General features: G+C 50.3%; 1 protein-coding gene across 1 annotated transcript; it reads right to left on the reverse strand.

Annotated features, from left to right (window-relative positions):
* Positions 1-124: 124 nt before the first annotated feature.
* Positions 125-19,762, reverse strand: SYDE1 (synapse defective Rho GTPase homolog 1). Its single transcript, XM_082204719.1, has 8 exons — positions 19,295-19,762; positions 13,784-14,500; positions 10,421-11,140; positions 7,408-7,625; positions 6,253-6,379; positions 4,727-4,884; positions 1,837-2,065; positions 125-793 (listed from the first exon to the last, which is right to left on the reverse strand). The coding sequence occupies exons 1-8, from the start codon at positions 19,383-19,385 to the stop codon at positions 357-359; spliced, it is 2,697 nt and encodes an 898-aa protein (XP_082060845.1). The 5' UTR covers positions 19,386-19,762; the 3' UTR covers positions 125-356.
* Positions 19,763-20,452: the final 690 nt, after the last annotated feature.

The following is a 20,452-nucleotide window of genomic DNA, read 5'->3' on the forward strand; positions in this document are numbered from 1 at the left end:
GGGGTGGCTTGTGTGTATCTGAAGAAGTGTGCATGCACACAAAAGCTCATACCAAGAGCTACTGGAAGGAATTTTTTTATTTTGACTATGGCAGACCAACACGGCTACCTGTCTGTAGCTGCACTCTGGTAGCCAGAGTCACAGCAAAAGCACCTCCCTTTGGGAAAAGACATACGAAAACAATACGAAAGACGGACCACTTGGTTCGAAGTACCGTGATCCAAAAGAATACTGATATGGAGGCAGGATCAACCGCCTGAGCTTGACTTGGTCACAGCCTGGCTGTCCGAAGGGCCCGGCAGAGGCGCACTCGGCCCTTCCTTAGGCCTCGCAATGTTCCGCCCCAAGAGAACGGCTCACAGGCAGACATTGATTTGCTTGGAAAGCTCTCGCTCAAGGTCCAAGATGAGGGCATCAAAGTCCTTCAGGTTGAGCCTCGCGCTGAAGGGAGCCTCGGGGTCTTCCACCAAGGCGAAGTCCCCTACAAAGACGGCTCGGTTGTGGTGCGGCAGAGTCACCTCTTCATTGTCCTCTTCGTTGTCGCTCTCGCTGGCAGCCACCTCGTCATAGTCGGTGTCGCCGCCGGGCCTGGGCCCCGCCAAAAACTGCTGCTCACACACACTCCAGTCCCCAGCGTAGCGGTTACTGGGAGGGCTTTCCAGGCCTCGAGGGCGGCTCCGGGCCACGACGGTGGTCTGCAGCAGCGGCAGGTCCAAGGGAGGGCGGCAGTGGCGCTGGGGTGGCTTGATGGGCAGGGGGCACTCACCCTCCTCTTCGGTTGCCCTGCGTGGGGCTGAAGGGAAAGGGAAAGTAAGTTATGAAAACACAATGCATCTGGTACACTAAGGCCTGAGGCACAGACCCCCCAAGTGTCCCTATTTTCTAGGGACAGTCTTGGATTTATAGAAGCCATTACAGTTTATTTTATTTTCGGAGAGCCAGTGTGGTGTAGTGGTTAAGAGCAGTGGACTCGTAATCTGGTGAACTAGGTTCGCGTCTCCGCTCCTCCACATGCAGCTGCTGGGTGACCTTGGGCTAGTCACACTTCACTGAAGTCTCTCAGCCTCACTCACTTCACAGAGTGTTTGTTGTGGGGGAGGAAGGGAAAGGAGAATGTTAGCCGCTTTGAGACTCCTTTGGGTAGTGATAAAGTGGGATATCGAATCCAAACCCTTATTATTATTGTTAATCATTTCTCTTTGATTTCACAAATATAAATTTATAACCATACCAAATGCACATCCATATAAAGAGATTACTCTGAATCTCAAGACCCCCCCCATCCCCCCCATGGGTCCTATTGTCAACATTTTCAACTGCATATTATTTAGTAATCTATATTTTGTATCTATCCATATTGTCCATAGTACTGGTTACATTACAAGTGAGATTAAAATCCTGCTAATGTTTCAGAGTGGCTGGGGTAGCCCAGTCAGATGGGCGACATATAAACAATAGCATTACAGTCGTACCTTGGAAGTCGAACGGAATCCGTTTGGGAAGTCTGTTCGACTTCCAAAACGTTCAGAAGCTCCTGCAGCCAATTGGAAACCACAGAAGCCGTGCCGGATGCTCGGCTTCCGAAATTTGTTCGGAAACCAGAACACTCACTTCTGGGTTTCAATTGTTCGGGAGCCAATTTCTTCAGGAGCCAAGGCGTTTGAGATCCAAGATATGACTGTATTGTTATTATTAAATAATTATTACTTCAGGGTGAGCGCTGGCAGGTGCCGGGCCCTCCATGTCACTGAAACCCAGAGCACCGCATGCCTCCAGCCAGCCCCTTCCTGGGCACCTGCCCTCTCTTGCCCACTGACCTCTCCACTTGGCACTCACCTGGCCAGGCCTGCAGCAGGTAATGCAACACTTCGATGTGGTGCTTGAAGTCCATGGTGCTGGCAATGGTGCGGTGGTGGTGGCTGGGGCCACAGGGGCCCGGCCCCGCTGCTCCCTGACTCAGCAACACAGGACCAAAACACACAGCCAGGTTCTGGGCGTTCATGCGGTTGAAGGCATGGAAAGCAGCAACCTGGCTGAGGTGATCCAACAGCATTGTCAGGGTGGCCTAGAAAATGGAAGAAGAGGCAGCTTGCTTCAGATAATAATAATAATAATTAATAATAATTATTTATTATTTATACCCCGCCCATCTGGCTGGGCCTCCCCAGCCACTCTGGGCGGCTTCCATAAAAACCAAAAATACACTAATGTGTCATACATTAAAAACTTCCCTGAACAGGGCTGCCTTAAGATGTCTTCTGAATGTCAGGTAGTTGTTTATCGCTTTGACATCTGCTGGGAGGGCGTTCCACAGGGCGGGCGCCACTACCGAGAAGGCCCTCTGCCTGGTTCCCTGTAGCCTCGCTTCTTGCAATGAGGGAACCACCAGAAGGCCCTCGGCGCTGGATCTCCGTGTCCGGGCAGAATGATGGGGGTGGAGACGCTCCTTCAGGTATACTGGACCGAGGCCGTTTAGGGCTTTAAAGGTCAGCACCAACACTTTGAATTGTGCTCGGAAACATACTGGGAGCCAATGTAGGTCTTTCAAGACCGGTGATATATGGTCTCGGCGGCCGCCCCCAACCTCATAGACGCTGGTCTGAGGCTGATACCCAAACAGGGAATGATCTTAAATTGGGAGGAGTTGGGGAAAGGGCAAAGGAGGTCCTGAAGCTGCAGGGATACAGTGTGGAGAAGATCCCTCAACTGAGATATATGGTTATGCCTCTCCTTGGTACTGTTCAGGTGAGCCCTGAAGTCAAGGCGGCTTTTTGTGAAGGGTTCTGAAAGGGGTAGTTGCCTGTCTCTTTTTCATCTGGGATGGTTTTAGTGTAGCAAGGGACAGTGGTAACTTCGTTCCCCAAATGCCAAAAACCAGGAAGCGTTCCGGTTTTTGAACGTTTTTTGGAAGCTGAACGTCTGATGCGGCTGTTGGCTATTGTTTCCGGGGTGCCTGCACCAATCAGAAGCTGCGCCTTGGTTTTTGAAACTCAAATGGGCTTCTGGAACAGATTAAGTTTGGTGCTTTAGTTTTTGCTATTTATTTTGCGTTTTTGTTTTTTGAGGCTTTTTTGGTTAATTTGTTTTTGTGACTGTGTGGAACCCAGTTCAGCTACTGATGGATTGATTGATTGTGCGATTGCGGAAATGGATAAAAGCCCCGCATCCAAACAATGACTATCATCAGTGCAGATAAGAAAAAAATGTAATTTTAAATTTTATCATCTACAATACTGTCTTACTTATTTTATAGTACAGTATATTGATTATATCTTTCATTTTATGGATCCATGGTGTCATTAAATAGTAGAATTCATGTTAAATTGTTTTTTAAGGGTTGTTTTTAAAAGTCTGGAACAGATTAATCCGTTTTGCATGACTTTCTATGGGAAAGTATGCCTTGGTTTTGGAACACTTTGGTTTTGGAACGGACTTCCGGAACGGATTAAGTTTGCGAACCAAGGTACCACTTTATATAGAAATATCTCCCATATTTGATGTTCGTCAAAATGGCACTAGCTGCTGCAGGAAGATAACTGTTTTGAATGGAGTGGTTCATGCATTTATTAAACAAACGACAAGGACCTAGTTCTGGTGTTCCGATCCTTGGAGCCTGGTACCCATTTGCCCATCACGCACAAATCTTTTGAGTTTATGCTACTTGCTTAGCCAGAATGCCAGTGGCTTCCCATTGGAAATTCCAACACCTCCTTCCCAAAAGTAGGGGATGTTGCCCTGTCAGGACACTTGACACAAAAACAGAGAGTCCTTAACAGACCACTTTTATTTGACTAGGTATACGTTTTTCTACAATGTTAACTCATCTGCATAGCCCACGAAACCCCCTGCTCCACAATAAATATCTGGTGAGCCTTTAGCAAGAACTAATTTGGCTCACCTTTTCCTTCTTATATGTGATAAATGTACGTGGCACTGCACTCTCAGTGGTCTCCGTGTTTTCCCCTCCCCTCTGTATTCTCATTTTATTTTTCTATTTGCATTTTTTTACATTCATTACTCTTACTACATTTTGCATGTGCTTATGTCAATAACCATTCTGTATAAAAATGACGACAATAATAAAAATGATGATGCTTCTTTTCAAAACAAGAACAGTGACAACAACATGGGTGGGATTTGATGGACCTGGTTCTGATGGGAAGGAAATTACGTTTCCTTCAATGGGGAGTCCAAAACTCCTTCAAGGGCCACATTGTGGTCAGCCTGTTGAGGCTACTACACTACTGGGTATACTGGGTTGCAGGTGGCGCTGTGGTCTAAACCACTGAGCCTCTTGGGCTTGCCGATCGGAAGGTCGGCAGTTCGAATCCCCACTATGGAGTGAGCTCCCATTGCTCTGCTCCAGCTTCTGCCAACCTAGCAGTTTGAAAGCATGCCAGTGCAAGTAGATAAATAGGTACTGCTGTGGTGGGAAGGTAAACAGCGTTTCCATGCACTCTGGTTTCTGTCGCGATGTCCCGTTGCGCCAGAAGCGGTTTAGTCCTGCTGGCCACATGACCCAGAAAGCTGGCTGTGGACGAACGCCGGCTCCCTCAGCCTGAAAGCGAGATGAGCGCCACAACCCTTTGACTGGACTTAACCGTCCAGGGATCCTTTACCTTTACCTTTTTTTTTTTTTTTTTACTACTGGGTGTGTCACCCTTGGCACAAGCAGAGAGGCCTGGGCTCAGAAAAGCTGCCATCCTGGGGGGGGGGGTGTCCTCACCTTCTCGGCCTCTGGCAGGCAGTCCAGGAGAGCTGTCGTTGTCGCCTCTTTCGCCTCCTGCCCAGCCGCCCGATTGGACATGGCTTCCAGGACCACTTGGTACAGTGGGTCAGTGATGAGAGGTGTGGGGAGCTCACGCAAGTAATCTTTCAGGATCCCTGGGGGGGGGACAAGTGGGGAGGAGGAAAGGAGAAAATACCTCAGTCCATTTAACCATCACCACGGGCCCCCTCCCATACTCAGTCCTTACTAGAGATGGCTCCTATCATCATGGTACTGAGCAGTGGCGTAGCGTGGGGGGTGCAGGGGGGGCCGGCCACACCGGGCGCAACATCTGGGGGTTAGGGTTAGGGGGCGCAAATCCACAGGTTAGGGGGCACAAATTACTTGCCTTGCCCCGGGTGCTGACAACCCACGCTACGCCACTGGTACTGAGTAGCTCTTGCCACACCTTAAACTGCCCTATCCCATCATAAGGGACATTTTCAGGCAAAAGCTTCCTTCACAGAGGGAGGACTGTGAGGGTGACAGATGCACAGGCTGAGGCACAGGGCCGGGTGGGGGGAGGCAGGAGGGCTGGAAAGGGGCCAGGCCAGACCCCTTTATTGCTACAGACCTACACAGCTGCTCTTCCAGACTGAAACAGAAGGACGATACGGTTTTGATTTATTTTTATTAAAACTATTTTTATATATGCATTTCACTGAGAGTTTCAAGGCATCCCCGTTTCCACGGGGTTTGCCAGTTCCTGGCCCTCTGCTTTCTCCCTGTGCTGGGGAGATTTTCGCCCCACCTCAGACCTCACCATCTCTGGAGCTCCAGAGAGTGGAAGGAGAACCAGCAGGTGGAAATGACAGGGTAGCGAAACCGTCGGAGAAACGGAGAAACTGTCCAAAACGGGCAGGGTTACTTGGCACAGGGGGGCAGACAGCCGCAGGAGGCGGATGAGCTCCCCTTTGCTCGAGGCATTTAAGCAAAGCCTGTATGGCCACCAGTCAGGGATGACGCAGTTGCATCCTGCACTTCGGGGCTGGGCTGGATGACCTCTGAGTTCCTTTCCAATGTGTATGATTTGGAGCTTGCCTCCCCCTGCTGCTTCCCATGATCCTAACAATTGGCAGATTCTGCCTTCTCAGAAAAGCCCCGCCATACTCCAGGCCTGCCAACAGGCCACTTCTCCGACATCACATGCACACAAGCCCTGAGCACTTGAGGTTTGGTCAGAAGTATTAAGGGCTGCAGAGGACTGCGATGCCCTGGGGGACCCCCCTCATTGTCCCTTCAAAAACACCTGCCCCTCATAAGTCAAAATGCATGCAAATAGGGAGCAAGGCAATTTTGTGGATAAAGGACCAGTATTGACTTGGGAAGCAGTATAAAACCAGGAGTGCCTGTCAGTATCTCCAGCCAGGAGCAGACAGGAAGCACAGCTCTGCATAGATGTGTCTCTACCTGTCCCCAAAGACTCCGCGGAGCAGCCAGAGTCCACAGGGAAGAGTACGAAGCTGGGGGTCAAGCCCACTGACCTGTAATGACATTGATGTCTGGATAGAGGTCCTCTGAGAGAACCACGGCAGTGCTGTCCCGCTCAAAAGCATCACGCAACTCCTTTTTCACCGCCGCCGAGCCGCACAAGCGATACAAGCCCACAACCTACAAGCAGGACACAGCTGGTCACTTGGGCAAAAGGGCCCCCTCTCCAGAGGGCTGTTCCATAGGCCGGGTGACCTGGCTGCAGGAAAACCTGGGAGAGAGGGAGGAGGTTTGGCCCGAAACCTGAGACCCATTGGCTTAAGGCATTTCCCTGGCAGGTTCAGTAGTGCACTGGGGCATGCTGAGTTTTTCACCCTTCAAATTCCAAATGTGAAGGGTGCTAACAAGTTGTAACGTGACTTGGGAATCCAAAAGATATTTTGGTTAAATCAGTTTAGTTTCATCTGGTCAACAAAACGTGTATCGAAGTACAGCTGTACCTTGGATTTCAAACAGCTTAGTTCGTGAGCGTTTTGACTCCTGAAAGCCACAAACCCAGAAGTGACTGTCCTGGTTTGTGAATTATTTTTGGAAGCCGAACGTCAGACAGGGCTTCCGCAGCTTCCGAATGGCTGCAGGAAACTCCTGCAGCCAGTCAAAAGCCACGCTTTGGTTTCCGAACGTTTTGGAAGTTGAACGGACTTCTGAAATGGATTCCGTTTGACTTCCAAGGTATGACTGTGTTACAAAAGAGGGAGAAAAAACCCCTCCCTGTCCATTTTCTCCATGCACAATCTTATACACCCCCACTCCAAAGGTACAACTGTACACAGAAATCATTAAAATTGCCCAATACTTGGAGTTATATTTTATATTAGTATTATTTATAAAGCATACTGTGTTTTACATTACCTGGCACTTTCAGAAGGTAAAATCAAAATCCTTCGGTTTTCCAAGAGCAGATTATCTGCTTCTTAATCAAATGTAGACCTACCAAGTTAAATGTTGTCCAATCACAAAAATAATAGCAGGTTTGATTTCCTTACACCCAAAAATGTATTTTTAAGACTCCTCACTGACAAAAAATTGCAAAGATTAGGTTTCACCCCCTTAATAGCCATGCCATGCCTTCTGGGAAGAGCCTAGGTCAAGTGGAGATGGGTGGATGGAGAGAAAGAGAGATAGAGAGATAGAGAGAGTGCATTTACCTTTAATCCCCGCTTCTCAATCTGGGCAACACACTTCTGGATCAGCAATGGCACTTTGATGGCAGCCCCTTCCCTCTCCACCAGCTGGCTCAGCTTCACTCCAAAGACTTGGGGCTCCTGTGGGTTGCTGGCTGGATCCCACTGGTCTACCAAGGTGAGTTTGATGTAGAGGAGGCCCTGTGGCTCCAGCTGCATGGCAAGCTGTTGGCTCCTGCAACCTGGAAGGAGGGGCAGCCGAGAGAGATGCTGTGAGGATGGCCTGGTCCCTCCACTCCACTCCACACCCTTCCCCTTGACAAAGCCACACTATCAGGTCAGCTCCGGGGACATCCATCTTTGTCAAGCGACAACCATGGAAGAGGTCTGTCCAGGCACTTCAGCACCTTGGACAGAAAACAAGGTCTGTGCTCACATCTAGATCTGTCCTCACCCCCCCTCCTGTCACAGAATCAGCCACCACTCCCCCCCCCCAGGGCAAACATCCAGCGCTGAGGGTCTTCTGGCGGTTCCCTCGCTACGAGAAGCCAAGTTACAGGGAACCAGGCAGAGGGCCTTCTCAGTAGTGGCACCCGCTCTGTGGAACGCCCTCCCACCAGATGTCAAAGAGAAAAATACTGTATTTTTTGCACCATAACTCTCACTTTTTTCCTCCTAGAAAGTAAGGGGAAATGTCTGTGCGTGTTATGGAGGAAATGCCTACTGGTAGCATGCCTACGGATTTTCCTCCTCTAAAAACTACGTGCGTGTTATGGTCGGGTGCATGTTATAGAGCGAAAAATACGGTAACTACCAAACTTTTAGAAGACATCTGAAGGCAGTGTTGTTTAGGGAAGCTTTTAATGTTTAATAGGTTATTGTATTTTAGTGTTTTGTTGGGAGCCGCCCAGAGTGGCTGGGGAAACCCAGCCAGATGGGCGGGGTATAAATAAATTATTATTATTATTATTATTATTATTATTATTATTATTATTATTATTATTACTTCTGTGACCCAGGCTATTCATCCCCTCTGGCCAATAAGGGGATCTCAGCCCACATACAGGGGGAACACATTACCTGGTCTAGCTTCACCAGTTCAAATCCACTCTTCCCCAAGCTCCAGAGCCAAGATGTCAGGCTTTGGGGAATCCTATCCCTCCCACAGTGGCAGCCAAGAAGCAGATAAACGAGAAGAGTTCTTACCAAGTAGATTATTCAATATTCACAGAGAGAGGCGAAGGAATGCAGTTTCTCTTAGAAGTTCCACCCCCTCCGTCTCTCCTATTCTACGTCATCTCTGTCTAAGCTGATCTAAGCTTTCTGCCTCTGAGCTTTCTGTTCTACTACTCTCAATGCACGCCTGGTCCTGGGAGAAGGGGGGGGGTCAGGAGTGCTTTCCAAAGACACTGAGTCTGTCAGCTGTCTCTCCCCTGGTGCTGCTGCTGCTTCTTCCTGCTGTTCCTCTCCCAATATTTCCCAGCTTCTCCCCTCTGCAGCCTCTGAACTATGCCCTTCTGCAAACCACGGTTGCAAATCTACACTGTCCTCCTGTTCTCAGAAAGGTTCAGGAGACAGGGACGCAATCCCCACCATTCCTCTTCAATCTAGCCCTGAATTTTCATTTTCTGTTTTGTTATTTTCTTATTGTCCTGGGGGTTTTTTTTTTTGGGGGGGGGTATGCTGTCACTGTTGAAAATACAATGGAGAGTTATTTGCAGGAATTGTTTTGATGGCCTTTGATGAGGATTCTGTACTGTAGTATATCAATGCCCAGGGAGGTGCAAGTAATAATACAGTGGTACCTCGGGTTAAGTACTTAATTCGTTCCGGAGGTCTGTTCTTAACCTGAAACTGTTCTTAACCTGAAGCACCACTTTAGCTAATGGGGCCTCCCGTTGCCGCCACACCGCCGGAGCACAATTTCTGCTCTCATCCTGAAGCAAAGATCTTAACCCGAGGTACTATTTCTGGGTTAGCGGAGTCTGTAACCTGAAGCATCTGTAACCTGAAGCGTATGTAACCCAAGGTACCACTGTAATATATTAATAATAGTAATAATAATAATAATAATAATAATAATAATAATGGTACCTTTCCTTCCCTCAAACCTCTCTGCTTGCCCCCCTAGTAAAAGACTTATCCACCTGCTGCTTAATAATAATAATAATAATAATTATTATTTATTTATTTATACCCGCCCATCAGGCCAGGTTTCCTCAGCCACTCTGGGCAGCTCCCAACAGAATATTAAAAACATGATAAAACATCAAACATAAAGACTTCCCTAAACAGAAAGAACCATTGTGATGTAGTGGTTAGAATGCTAGACATGGGAGACCAGGGTTTGGACCCCCCCTCAGCCGTGAAACTCACTGGGGAAACCTGGACCAGTCACTGCTTCCCAGTATGTTATAGTTAGATTTTCGACTGATTTTTTTATTTTATTTTTTGGTAAGTTATTCGACATCCCTGGAGGAAAGTGTGATTACAGTGGTGCCTCGCAAGACGAATGCCTCGCAAGACGAAAAACCCGCTAGACGAAAGGGTTTTCCATTTTTTGAGCTGCTTCGCAAGACGAATTTCCCTATGGGCTTGCTTCGCAAGAAGAAAACGTCTTGCGTTTTTTGCAAGTTTGTTTCCTTTTTCTTAACACCGTTAATACAGTTGCGACTTGACTTCGAGGAGCAACTCACAGAACGCGGTGTGGTAGCCTTTTTTGAGGTTTTTGGTGATTTTTGAAGCTTTTCCAAAACTTTTCCGACACCGTGCTTCGCAAGACGAAAAATTCGCTAGACGAAAAAACTCGCTGAACGAATTAATTTCGTCTTGCGAGGCACCACTGTATAAAGAATAACAACAACAACAATAATAATAATAATAACGTCACTTCCTCTCTGCCTGACTTACCTCACAGGATAGTTGTGGGAATTAAATAAGGAGAGGGAAGAACCACACAAGCCACTTTGAACTCCTTGGAGAAAAAAGGCTGTGTTATAAACTCCATGGTGGGGGGGGGGAGAAGATAATGAATCACCTTGGAAAACATGGGGCAGAAGGATGGAGCCGTGGCAGCAGACTCGGTTCTTGCCCGCCACAGGGTCGCACGAGAAGACCACGACTTTGAGGAGGTGGGCGTCCTCAAGCTCCAGCTGGAAGGAATGGTTGAGACTGAGGAAGGCTGCTTGGCAAGGCAGCAGGGCCGTGCGGGCCTTGTTGACCGAGTCCACCTGTAGGACACAGAAGACCTCCTTCGCTTCAGCCTTGGGGGGCCTGAAGTCCTGCACCCCCAGAAGGTGGATGCTGACCAGGCCGGCCAGGTGCTGGAGGCAGCCGGGCTGCTCGGCGTAGCTGTACGGTCGGAAGGACCCCCCTTCGAGACCCAGGCAGGCCTCAGGCTTCGCCAGGAGGTCTGGGGAGTCGCCGTCGCTCAGGTAGCCCCCTTTGCTGACGGCCTTGGCCCGCGCCAGGGTCTGCCGGGAAGCCACGCTACTGTCGAGGTGGTAGCGGCTGATGACGTTGCCCGACTCCTTGGGAGAGGGGCCTCCGTCCGGCTCTCTGGTCCGGGAACTGCGCAGGCTCAGCTTCCGCCTCAGTTCCGGAAGCTTCTTCATCTTCATCGAGAGGCTGCGCACGGGGCCCGGGGACTTGGCCTTGGAGAGAGAGTGGCCCTTCTTGGGGGCACTGGGGCTTTGGGCCGCTGACACGGCGCCCGCGGCCCTCTCCTCAGGCTCCACACTAGCGACTGCCGCTTTCCCTGCAGAGAGAAACTGTATAAGATAGGTCAAACCAAATGCCACTCACCCAGTGGGTATCACCCCCGAGGCGGGGAAAAGCGTGGCAGCTGGGCTCTGGGGTCCTGTTCTGACTGAGGCTGGTGGAAACCGTGGTCCAAGACCCCTGGAGGGCACAACACGGGCAAAGTCTCCGTTACAACGGCACTGCAAAAACGAATACGCCAGAGCCAAACAAAACGCACAGTAGAGAACCCACAATTCAGCACCGCAGGACCATATTCACAGGCGATGGTTATTATTGACAGGTGTATCAGCAGCTTCTCAATAAAGATTCAGTCAAAGAAATGCACAAATGCAGTGGTGCCTTGGTACTCAAACGCCTTGGTTCCCAAACGCCGAAAACCCAGAAGTAAGTGTTCCGGTTTTTGAATATTTGTCGGAAGCTGAACGTCCCATGTGGCTGTCAGCTATTGTTTCCGGGGCACTTGCACCAACCAGAAGCTGCGCCTTGGTTTTCAAACATTTCGGAAGTCAAACGGACTTTGGAAATGAATTAAGTTTGGCGCTTTTGTTTTTGCTATTTATTTTGCATTTTTGTTTTTGAGGCTTTTTCGGTTAATTTGTTTTTGTGACTGTATGGAATCCAGTTCAGCTACAGATAGATGATAGATAGATGATAGATAGATAGATAGATAGATAGATAGATAGATAGATAGATAGATAGATAGATAGATAGATAGATGATAGATGGATGGATAAAAGCCCCCCATCCAAACAATGACTATCATCAGTGCAGGTATGGGGGGAAAATAATTTTAATTTTTTTCATCTACAATACTGTCTTATTTCTTTTATAGTACAGTACATTGCTTATTGCTTTCATTTTATGGATCAATGGTCTCATTAGACAGTAATATTCATTTTAAATTGCTCTCTTAGGGGTTGTTTTTAAAAGTCTGGAACAGATTAATCCATTTTGCAAGACTTTCTATGGAAAAACGCGCCTTGGTTTTGGAACGGTTTGGTTTTGGAATGGACTTGCGGGATTAAGTTTGAGAACCAAGGCACCACTGTAATCCAAACTAGAGACTCCCAAACTTTTTTGTGCCACCGCCCCCTCCGATCCCCAGGGCCCCCTCTGCCACCCCACACAAAGCATTATTCAGAAGAGAGGTCTGCATGCACAATCCACTATGGAATAAAGCAACACAATACAACAGCAACAACAAATTGCACATTTGTTCAAAATACGATCAAAACAAATTAATTCAGCAGAACTGAAGGAACCTGACCCAGTGGTACCAGCTTTTCGAAGTCTGATAGTCATTTACACCTCCAGTGCGCCCCCCCCCCCGCTTCTTAGTGCCCCCCAATTAAACCCCCCCCCCCTCGCAGGAGGCAGTGCCAGGCACTCTGTGAGCCACCGATCTAAACAGACAATAAAGCAGCCTATTAAAATTTGCTTTAGACTGAGTTGGCCTGTAGTGCAATGGGTGCTGTAAGATGCAAACGGGCAGCTGCCAGGCTGGGACTGTGGGGAAGACGAGGGCAGAAGGGCAGCTCCCTGGCAATGAGACATCAAGCCAAAAGGAAGGCTGGGAAAGGGCAGAAGGGCTGAGCAGCAAAGCCTTCCTGTTAAACCAGGGCAAGTGGTTCATCCATCTGAAGGCAGCCCTGTTTAGGGAAGCTTTTAATGTTTAATAGGTTATTGTATTTTAGTGTTCTGTTGGAAGCCGCCCAGAGTGGCTGGGGAAACCCAGCCAGATGGGCGGGGTATAAATAATAAATTATTATTATTATTATTATTATTATTATTATTATTATTATTATTATTATCCAAGAGCAGTTCCATGTCAAAACCCCGATGTGGGATACGCGCAACATCAGAGGAATGAAACTCACATGACGCCCCAAGGCGACCTGGCTTGCTGCCCTGGGACAGCTGTGCCAGAGGGGCAGTTAATTTGACCCAGATGATGAGAAAGGAGAAATGCCACTAGAATGGGGCTGGGAGGCCATGGGGCCAGGAGAGTGGTGGGGGAGGCAATGGGTGAAGCCCAGGGTGGATAAAAATCAATGATTTTTAAAATATATACATGTTTTTTTTTATTTAAATAGGATTTTTAAAATAAAATGCTTTTGGAGGAAAAACATTTCTAAAGATAGTTTTCTGTTTGAATTACATTATGGTCCAAAGGCTATTCATCAGGAAATAAGGATTTAAGTTTTTCATGTGTGCTAAAACTCAATCTGAGTTTCTTTTTTAAATAATTGTTTAACCACATCAGTTAACGAATAAAGTAAAAGGCAAAGGACCCCTGGATGGTTAAGTCCAGTCAAAGGCGACTATGGGGTTGGGGCTTGCAGGCCGAGGGATCAGGCTTTTGTCCACAGACAGCTTTCCAGATCATGTGACCAGCATGACTAAACTGCTTCTGGTGCAATGGAACACTGTGACGGAAATCAGAGCGCATGGAAACACTGTTTACATTCCCGCCACAATGGTCCTCCACAGGTTGCTAGACTACAACTCCCATCATCCCTGACCATCAGCCAATGCTTGCAGGCTCCGACGAGGGGCTGGAATCTGACAACATCCGGCCACAGCTCTCCCACCCCTATGGTAAAAACGTGGGGATTGTCTTAGAAAAATGATCTCTCACCAAAGGCCCGGGACTGGTGGCTGCTGCTCGGTTCCTCTGCTTGCTTTGCTGGCCTTGCATGGCTCGGCGAAGTCCGCACACCATCGCCACCTGCCTGCTGCGAGTCAGCCAGGTGGAGAACTTCGCCTGCAGCCTTGGCCTCCCTTGGCTTCCCCTTCCTGCTCCTGTTCTCAGCGCCATTGCCCCACCTCTTGTCGCGGTCGGGGAGCTGCAGGTCCTCATCTTCCGGAATGGGATTGTACCAGATATCCCCTTCACTGCTGCAGAGAGTGCTGGGCTCCTGCTCCGTACTGGACCCAGCCGCCGGCTCTTCTGCCCCCTGGGTCTTCCCCGAGGAGAGCACCCAGTGTCGGCTGCTTCTCTCCAGGCTCTGCAGGTAAGCCCCCTGGCTGCTGCACTTGGCACCAATGCTGGAGGTGCGGGTCTCTGCTGGGCCGACCAATGGTTCAGCGGCTTCCTTGGGCCCAGTTGCCGCTGAGCCAATGTGGGGATGGCTCTCTGGGGACAGCGTTTCGCTGAGGTCAGCAGGTGTGTGTGCAGCATTTGGGGAGCTCAGCTTCCTGCTGCGAGGGTCTTCCTGGCTGCTCCAAGCAAACTTGGCCCAGGTTTGCTTCCTCGACACGGTGACGGTGGCCCCTTTGGCGCGTCCATCACCCGGCGGGAGAAGCCCACACTCTGTGGGGGACTCCAAAGCCGATGGAGCCTCGGAAGGAGAATCTGTGGGGAACAGAAACCAGCATGTTGTGTTTGTGCCTGGTTGTAACGCTCGAGTTCAGAGCACACTGAAGTTGTTGCATTAAACATTAGGCAAGGCCTTGTTGAACAATAAGGCGGTTCGCGACTGGAAGGGAACAGAGACTTGGCACAGGAAGCTCTTAGGGAAGCTTTAGGTGCCAGCTATCCTGTTTGGGATGGAGCAGAACAGCTGGCCCATGGACCAGGTGCAACAGACGGGGTCTCCTCATCTCCCCTTTTCAGGCTACCCCCCATGCAGACATAGGGCAGGCTGTTTTGAAGCCACATGGGGGCATTTTCAGGGCGCTGAAGCAGATGTGGGGAGGGTCAACCTCTCCCCATGTACTGTGAAACCCTCCGCGCACACAGACACATAGGAATTAGGCTTGAAAACAGCCTCACATTGGAGTTACCCAACAAGAAAGGGTTGTGCCAACTGAACTCTGGGTCTCTCTTCAAAGTCCACTACAGTGCTACCTTGGTTCTCAAACATCTTGGTACTCAAACGCCTTGGTTCCCAAACTTGGTTTTTGAATGTTTTTCGGAAGCCGAACGTCTGATGTGACTGTCAGCTATTGTTTCCAGGGTTCCTGCACCAATCAGAAGCTGTGCCTTGGTTTTCAAACATTTCAGAAGTCAAAAAGACTTCCAGAATGGATTAAGTTTGGTGCTTTTGCTATTTATTCTGCGTTTTTGTTTTTGAGGCTTTTTTGGTTCATTTGTTTTTGTGACTGTGTGGAACCCAGTTCAGCTGCTGATTGATAGATTGTGTGACTGCGGAAATGGATAAAAGCCCCCCATCCAAACAATGACTATCATCAGTGCAGGTAAGAATTTTTTAAAATTTTAATCATCTACAATACTGCCTTATTTATTTTATAGTACAGTACATTGATTATTGCTTTCATTTTATGGATCAATGGTCTCATTAGATAGTAAAGTTCATGTTAAGTTGCTGTTTTGGGGGTAGTTTTTAAAAGTCTGGAACGGATTAATCGGTTTTGCATGACTTTCGATGGGAAAGCGTGCCTTGGTTTTGGAACACTTTGGTTTTGGAACGGCCTTCCGGAACAGATTAAGTTTGATAACCAAGGCACCACTGTACTCTGTTCCCTTCCAGCACTCCGCCTTTCTCCACAGACTGATACTATTAAGGGATTCAGGGCTGCTGAGGCGATCTGGCTAATATGCACGAATGTTCCTAGGGATGAGCTCACGGAGCCTTGAGTGCTTCTGTTTCAACTCTGGAGAAAACTTCTGAAACCATCCAGACCACAAAGGAGCCCCCAGCAGAAGAAATCAGCAGGCACAAGCAGATTTCGGAGTACTGCATCCATGCTCTGAATAGAAGCAACCCACAGGAGCCTTGGGTGAGGACCAATGGGGGGGGGGCAGAGGAAAGGTGATGGGGGAAAGGGTCCTGGAGGGGTTCAAGCCCATTCCTACTCGGGCTTGGCCTGAAGACATGCAGCCAAGGCCTGCAATGCAGCTGAGGCCCGGAGGTCCCTCCCATCACCCAGCTGCTCAGCCCCAGTGCCAAGTTGGATTTCCTGTTGTTTACTGCGCAGTCCCCTCCCCGGCCAAGACACAGAGCTCCCTTTGTAGGTCCACGAGTAACTCGGCACACGAAGAGCCCCATTGATCAGGGAGCAGCCCGAGAACGAACATACAAGCCACAGAGAAGGCAGCTGGGGAGCAAAGGGGGACGTGGAAGGAGCAGCAAACGATCGCAGAACACAAGACTCATAGAATTAGAAGGCGCCCTGAGGCTCACCTCACCCAACCCCTGCAATCCAGGAATAGGAAGCTGTCCCATACAGGGATCGAACTTGCAACCTTGGTGTTATTAGCATCATTCTCTGACCAAATGAGCTACCCAGGTGCTGCTTTGGGACGCGTTGCTCCCAGGAGATGCATTAGAGAACCTTATTTCATTTCATATAACCTTATATCTGAATACTTCTTTTCCCCCAGAGTTTTTACCTGCCACTGAAAGACAAACTCAGATGCACAACCAGGAGTAAGAAGGAGGCACTATACTATGCCACATAATCAACAACCCGAGGGGAAGATTCCAGGAAACCTACCTTTTTTTAAAAAAAATTAAAAATGGTTATTATAGGGTGTGTGGTGTGTTTTTTTTAAAAAAAACAGTTATTATCCAGCCCCTCCGTTCCATTAGAATTTTCAGGGAGGTTTACAGTCATAAAATAAGACAATAAAAACATAAAACTACAGTACAAAGTTAGAAACAGCAATTAACTTAAAGGGGAAGGGATAAATCGGCAACTATTACAAGATCTTCAGAAAGAGATTCCCAGTGCCTGGGTAAGATCTTTGTCTGGCACTGAAAGGCTAGCAGACCCAGGACGAAGCATGCTCTGCAAGCAGAGTGCCACCACTGAAAATGCCTTTGCATCTCAGCCCTGAAAGTTTGATTGTTTTTTACAGGAGGAGAACTGAGGCTGAGAAGGTGCGGCTTCCCCCACGGGCTTTTCCAGAAAGAACCGAGGTGAACTCAGATCTCCCAGAATTTTGAGCCCGTGGGACTGAATCTTGTAGGGATACTGAATAAAGGTTGTATGGTTTGCCTAGAAAGCCAATTCAAGGAAACAGCAGCTGACATCTCCAGGGCTTGAATGGTACATTTCACACAGCCGTGGGCGCATCGACTGCCATGTGCAGGATTATGCTTCTGCCAGGCAGCCACAAAAACAGTGTGTGAAAAAAGGCATTTGTGGTGACAAAACTACACCATCGCCCAGCTAGATTGGCATCAAGGGGTGCTCTTGTGTCCATCATGTGACCAGCAGTTGCATGCACCATCCGCTCCCTGTCTGCCACATGCTCACCTGGATTGGGGCTGCACAACTCTGTCCTTGGGCTAAAGACACGATACTTCAGGGACAAAGCACTTCTTGTATCCCCCAGGCTGCCTGGCCCTTGCCTGACTCGCCCGCCTGCCCGTTTTCTGCCTCCCCAGCCCCTGCCCTCTAAGCTGCCACCTTGGGCCAGCCCCTCCACTTTGCTCATGGAATGTGCTACTCAAGGCCAGCAGGACCACTGGGTAGAGGGAGCCAAGCACCTCAGGCAGCAGTTGTTGAGGGGCAGCTCTGCCTCTTCTGCTGGAGGGCACACAAGCGGGTGTGCCAGGCGGGCTGTCCTGCACCCACTAAACCAGCCAGCAGCCCTCAGGGGTGTGCCAGGGGTACTGCCACCATCCTGTTGCCTGTGCTGAAGATGGAATCAGCCCAGTCACCTTCTGAACATGGAAGCAAGGAGGGGACCATCTTTTTCCCCCATATAATTTTATTTTTATTTTGACAAAGTAATAAAGTAAAGGTAAAGGGACCCCTGACCATTCGGTCCAGTCGCGACTGACTCTGGGGTAGCAGCGCTCATCTCACGTTATTGGCTTCCGGGTCATGTGGCCAGCATGACTAAGCTGCTTCTGGCGAACCAGAGCAGCGCACGGAAACACCGTTTACCTTCCCGCCGGAGCGGTACCTATTAATCTACTTGCACTTTGACGTGCTTTCGAACTGCTAGGTTGGCAGGAGAAGGGACCGAGCAACAGGAGCTCACCCCGTCGCGGGGATTCGAACCACCAACCTTCTGATTGGCAACTCCTAGGCTCTGTGGTTTAACCCACAGCGCCACCCGCATCCCTGATAGACAAAGTAATAATCATAAATAAATAAGAATAAGAATGTGCACCCCACCCCGAGACCATTCCATGGTAACTATCCAACCTCCCAAAATTTCAACACCTCTTGGGATGGTTTGGCCCCTTTCCGTTTTAACAGTACAAATTCTACAAACACCTTCCTCAAAATCATTTCTGCGGCATATTCCCCGTCTTACCTTAATAGCACAGCTTAATTTATCATTAATAGCTATATCCCACACCTCTTTATACCATTCTTCCATTTTATATTCACCTTGCCCCTTCCACTTCCTAGCTAGAAGAACTCCTGCAGCTGTCAATAAATTTGCCAGCAAGTCCTTCATAACCTTCGTAAATTGATAATAATGCTACCTCGGGACTTTCAGTCAGATTTAACCCAGCAATTTCTGATACCTCCTTAAACACCCTTTGCAAAAAAAGTACATTTTACACCCCCACCACATGTGAACATAATTTCTGGTTTCCTGGCAGTGGCGTAGCGTGGGGGGTGCAGGGGGGGCCGGCCACACCGGGCGCAACATCTGGGGGTTAGGGTTAGGGGGCGCAAATCCACGGGGTTAGGGGGCGCAAATTACTTGCCTTGCCCCAGGTGCTGACAACCCACGCTACGCCACTGTTTCCTGGCACCCCCTCCTGGGAACTACCTTGCCCTTAGACTCAGGCGGCAAAATGTCTTGGGCTGGCTCTGGCACTGCTGTGGCGACTGAGAAGTTGGCGGGCAGGTTTGTGACATAGAGGGCCAAACTCTGATCAGGGCCTGTCAAGGTGGGATCTGGAGGGATCTGTGACCTGTTTTTTGGGTAGGTGGGGGAGATCCCGGCAGAAGTGTCCCTCCACCTGGAGAGGAAAGAGCCCCCTCCGAGGAAAGACGGGATCCGCCGCCCATCCATCCATCCTTGGCAGCTCCTTCCCCTCGCTTCCTTTTGCCTATTTTAGCAGCAACGGCAGAGGAAATGCCGGAGATGCCTTCTGGCCCCAGCCCTCCAGCGGACCCCCCGCCTCTCGCCCGCGCAGGGTGGGGTGGGCTCCTTGGCGGGGGGGCGCGCACCCAGCCCACCCCCACCCCGTCTCCCCGGGGTGCCCGTTACCTGGCTCTTTGCGCTGCGCCGCCTTTTTGCGCCCCAGGCGCTCCTTGCCCCGCAGGCGGGAGAAAGTTTTCCGCAGCAGAGGCTGGGCCATCACTCGACGGGGCGGCGGCGGCGGCGGCGTCCTCCCCCCTCTTCCTCCGGCCCCCTCGCCCCGCCTCGCCCGGACCCCGCGCCGCGCTCGGCGGGAGCGAATTCCTCGGATGCCTGCCGAGCCCTGAGCTGCTCCGGCGGCCGCGACTCGGGGGAGGCGGAGAGGAGAGAGGAGGGCCGCCCGCCCGCCCGCCCGCCCCGTCGGACTCAGCCCGGAGCCCGCCCAGCCTGGAGGGTCGGCCAGGCCTCTTTTTCGGGCTTCTAGCCGCCCCGAGGAGCGGGCGAGGGGAAGCCACTTCCGCTGGCGTCCCGAGGGGCGCCCGGTTCCTTCCCAGGCTCCCTGCGAGGCGGGAGGGTGGCCCGCCGTCCTGGGCCGGGGAGGAGGAGGAGGAGGAGGAGAGGAGGGCGGTCGCAGGACTCAGGACCATCCCTCCGCCGCCCGCCAGCCCCGCTGCAGCCCACCCACAGTTGCAGAGGCAGCAGTGCCCAGTGGGCGGATCCAAGCTGCCCTCGGAGAACGGCGGCGATCGCCGTCGCACCGCATGGCCGAAGCCCAAGCGGGACGGACGGGGCCGCCCAGGGCAAAGCGTGCCCAGCTGGCATCACCTCCGACCGTGCAGCTCGAAGGGGCTGTCGCGCCGGCGACCCACCCCCGGGCTCACCCCCGGGCTCCCCGTCCGCTTGCTGCTTGTGGGTTTCTTCCCGAGGGGCTGGTGCGATGCGGCCGCCCGCAAGGGTAGATCTGCAGGCTAGATCCGGGTGGGGCAGGGAATCCGCAGAGAAAAGTGTGGGGAGGGGGAAATGCTGGGGGGGGGCAGACGGGGAAGCGGAGAAAACCCACCGTGGAGACTGAAGGAGACACACAGAAGCAACTGGGCGGAGAAGTAATTTGTATGGTTTTAACAGATCAACAGACAGAAATAAAACTATCAGTGTTTACTTATTTTAAGTCCCCCCCCCTATATTTTTAGTTCATATTTTAATCTGTTAACTGGCTCTGAGTCCTGCCACCTAAAAAGGTGGCATATAATTAATTAGTTGATATTATTAATTATTATTATTATTATT

This window comes from Podarcis vaucheri (assembly GCF_965113315.1).
Source record: "Podarcis vaucheri genome assembly, chromosome: 17".
In the NCBI taxonomy this organism is placed as follows: Eukaryota; Metazoa; Chordata; class Lepidosauria; order Squamata; family Lacertidae; genus Podarcis; species Podarcis vaucheri.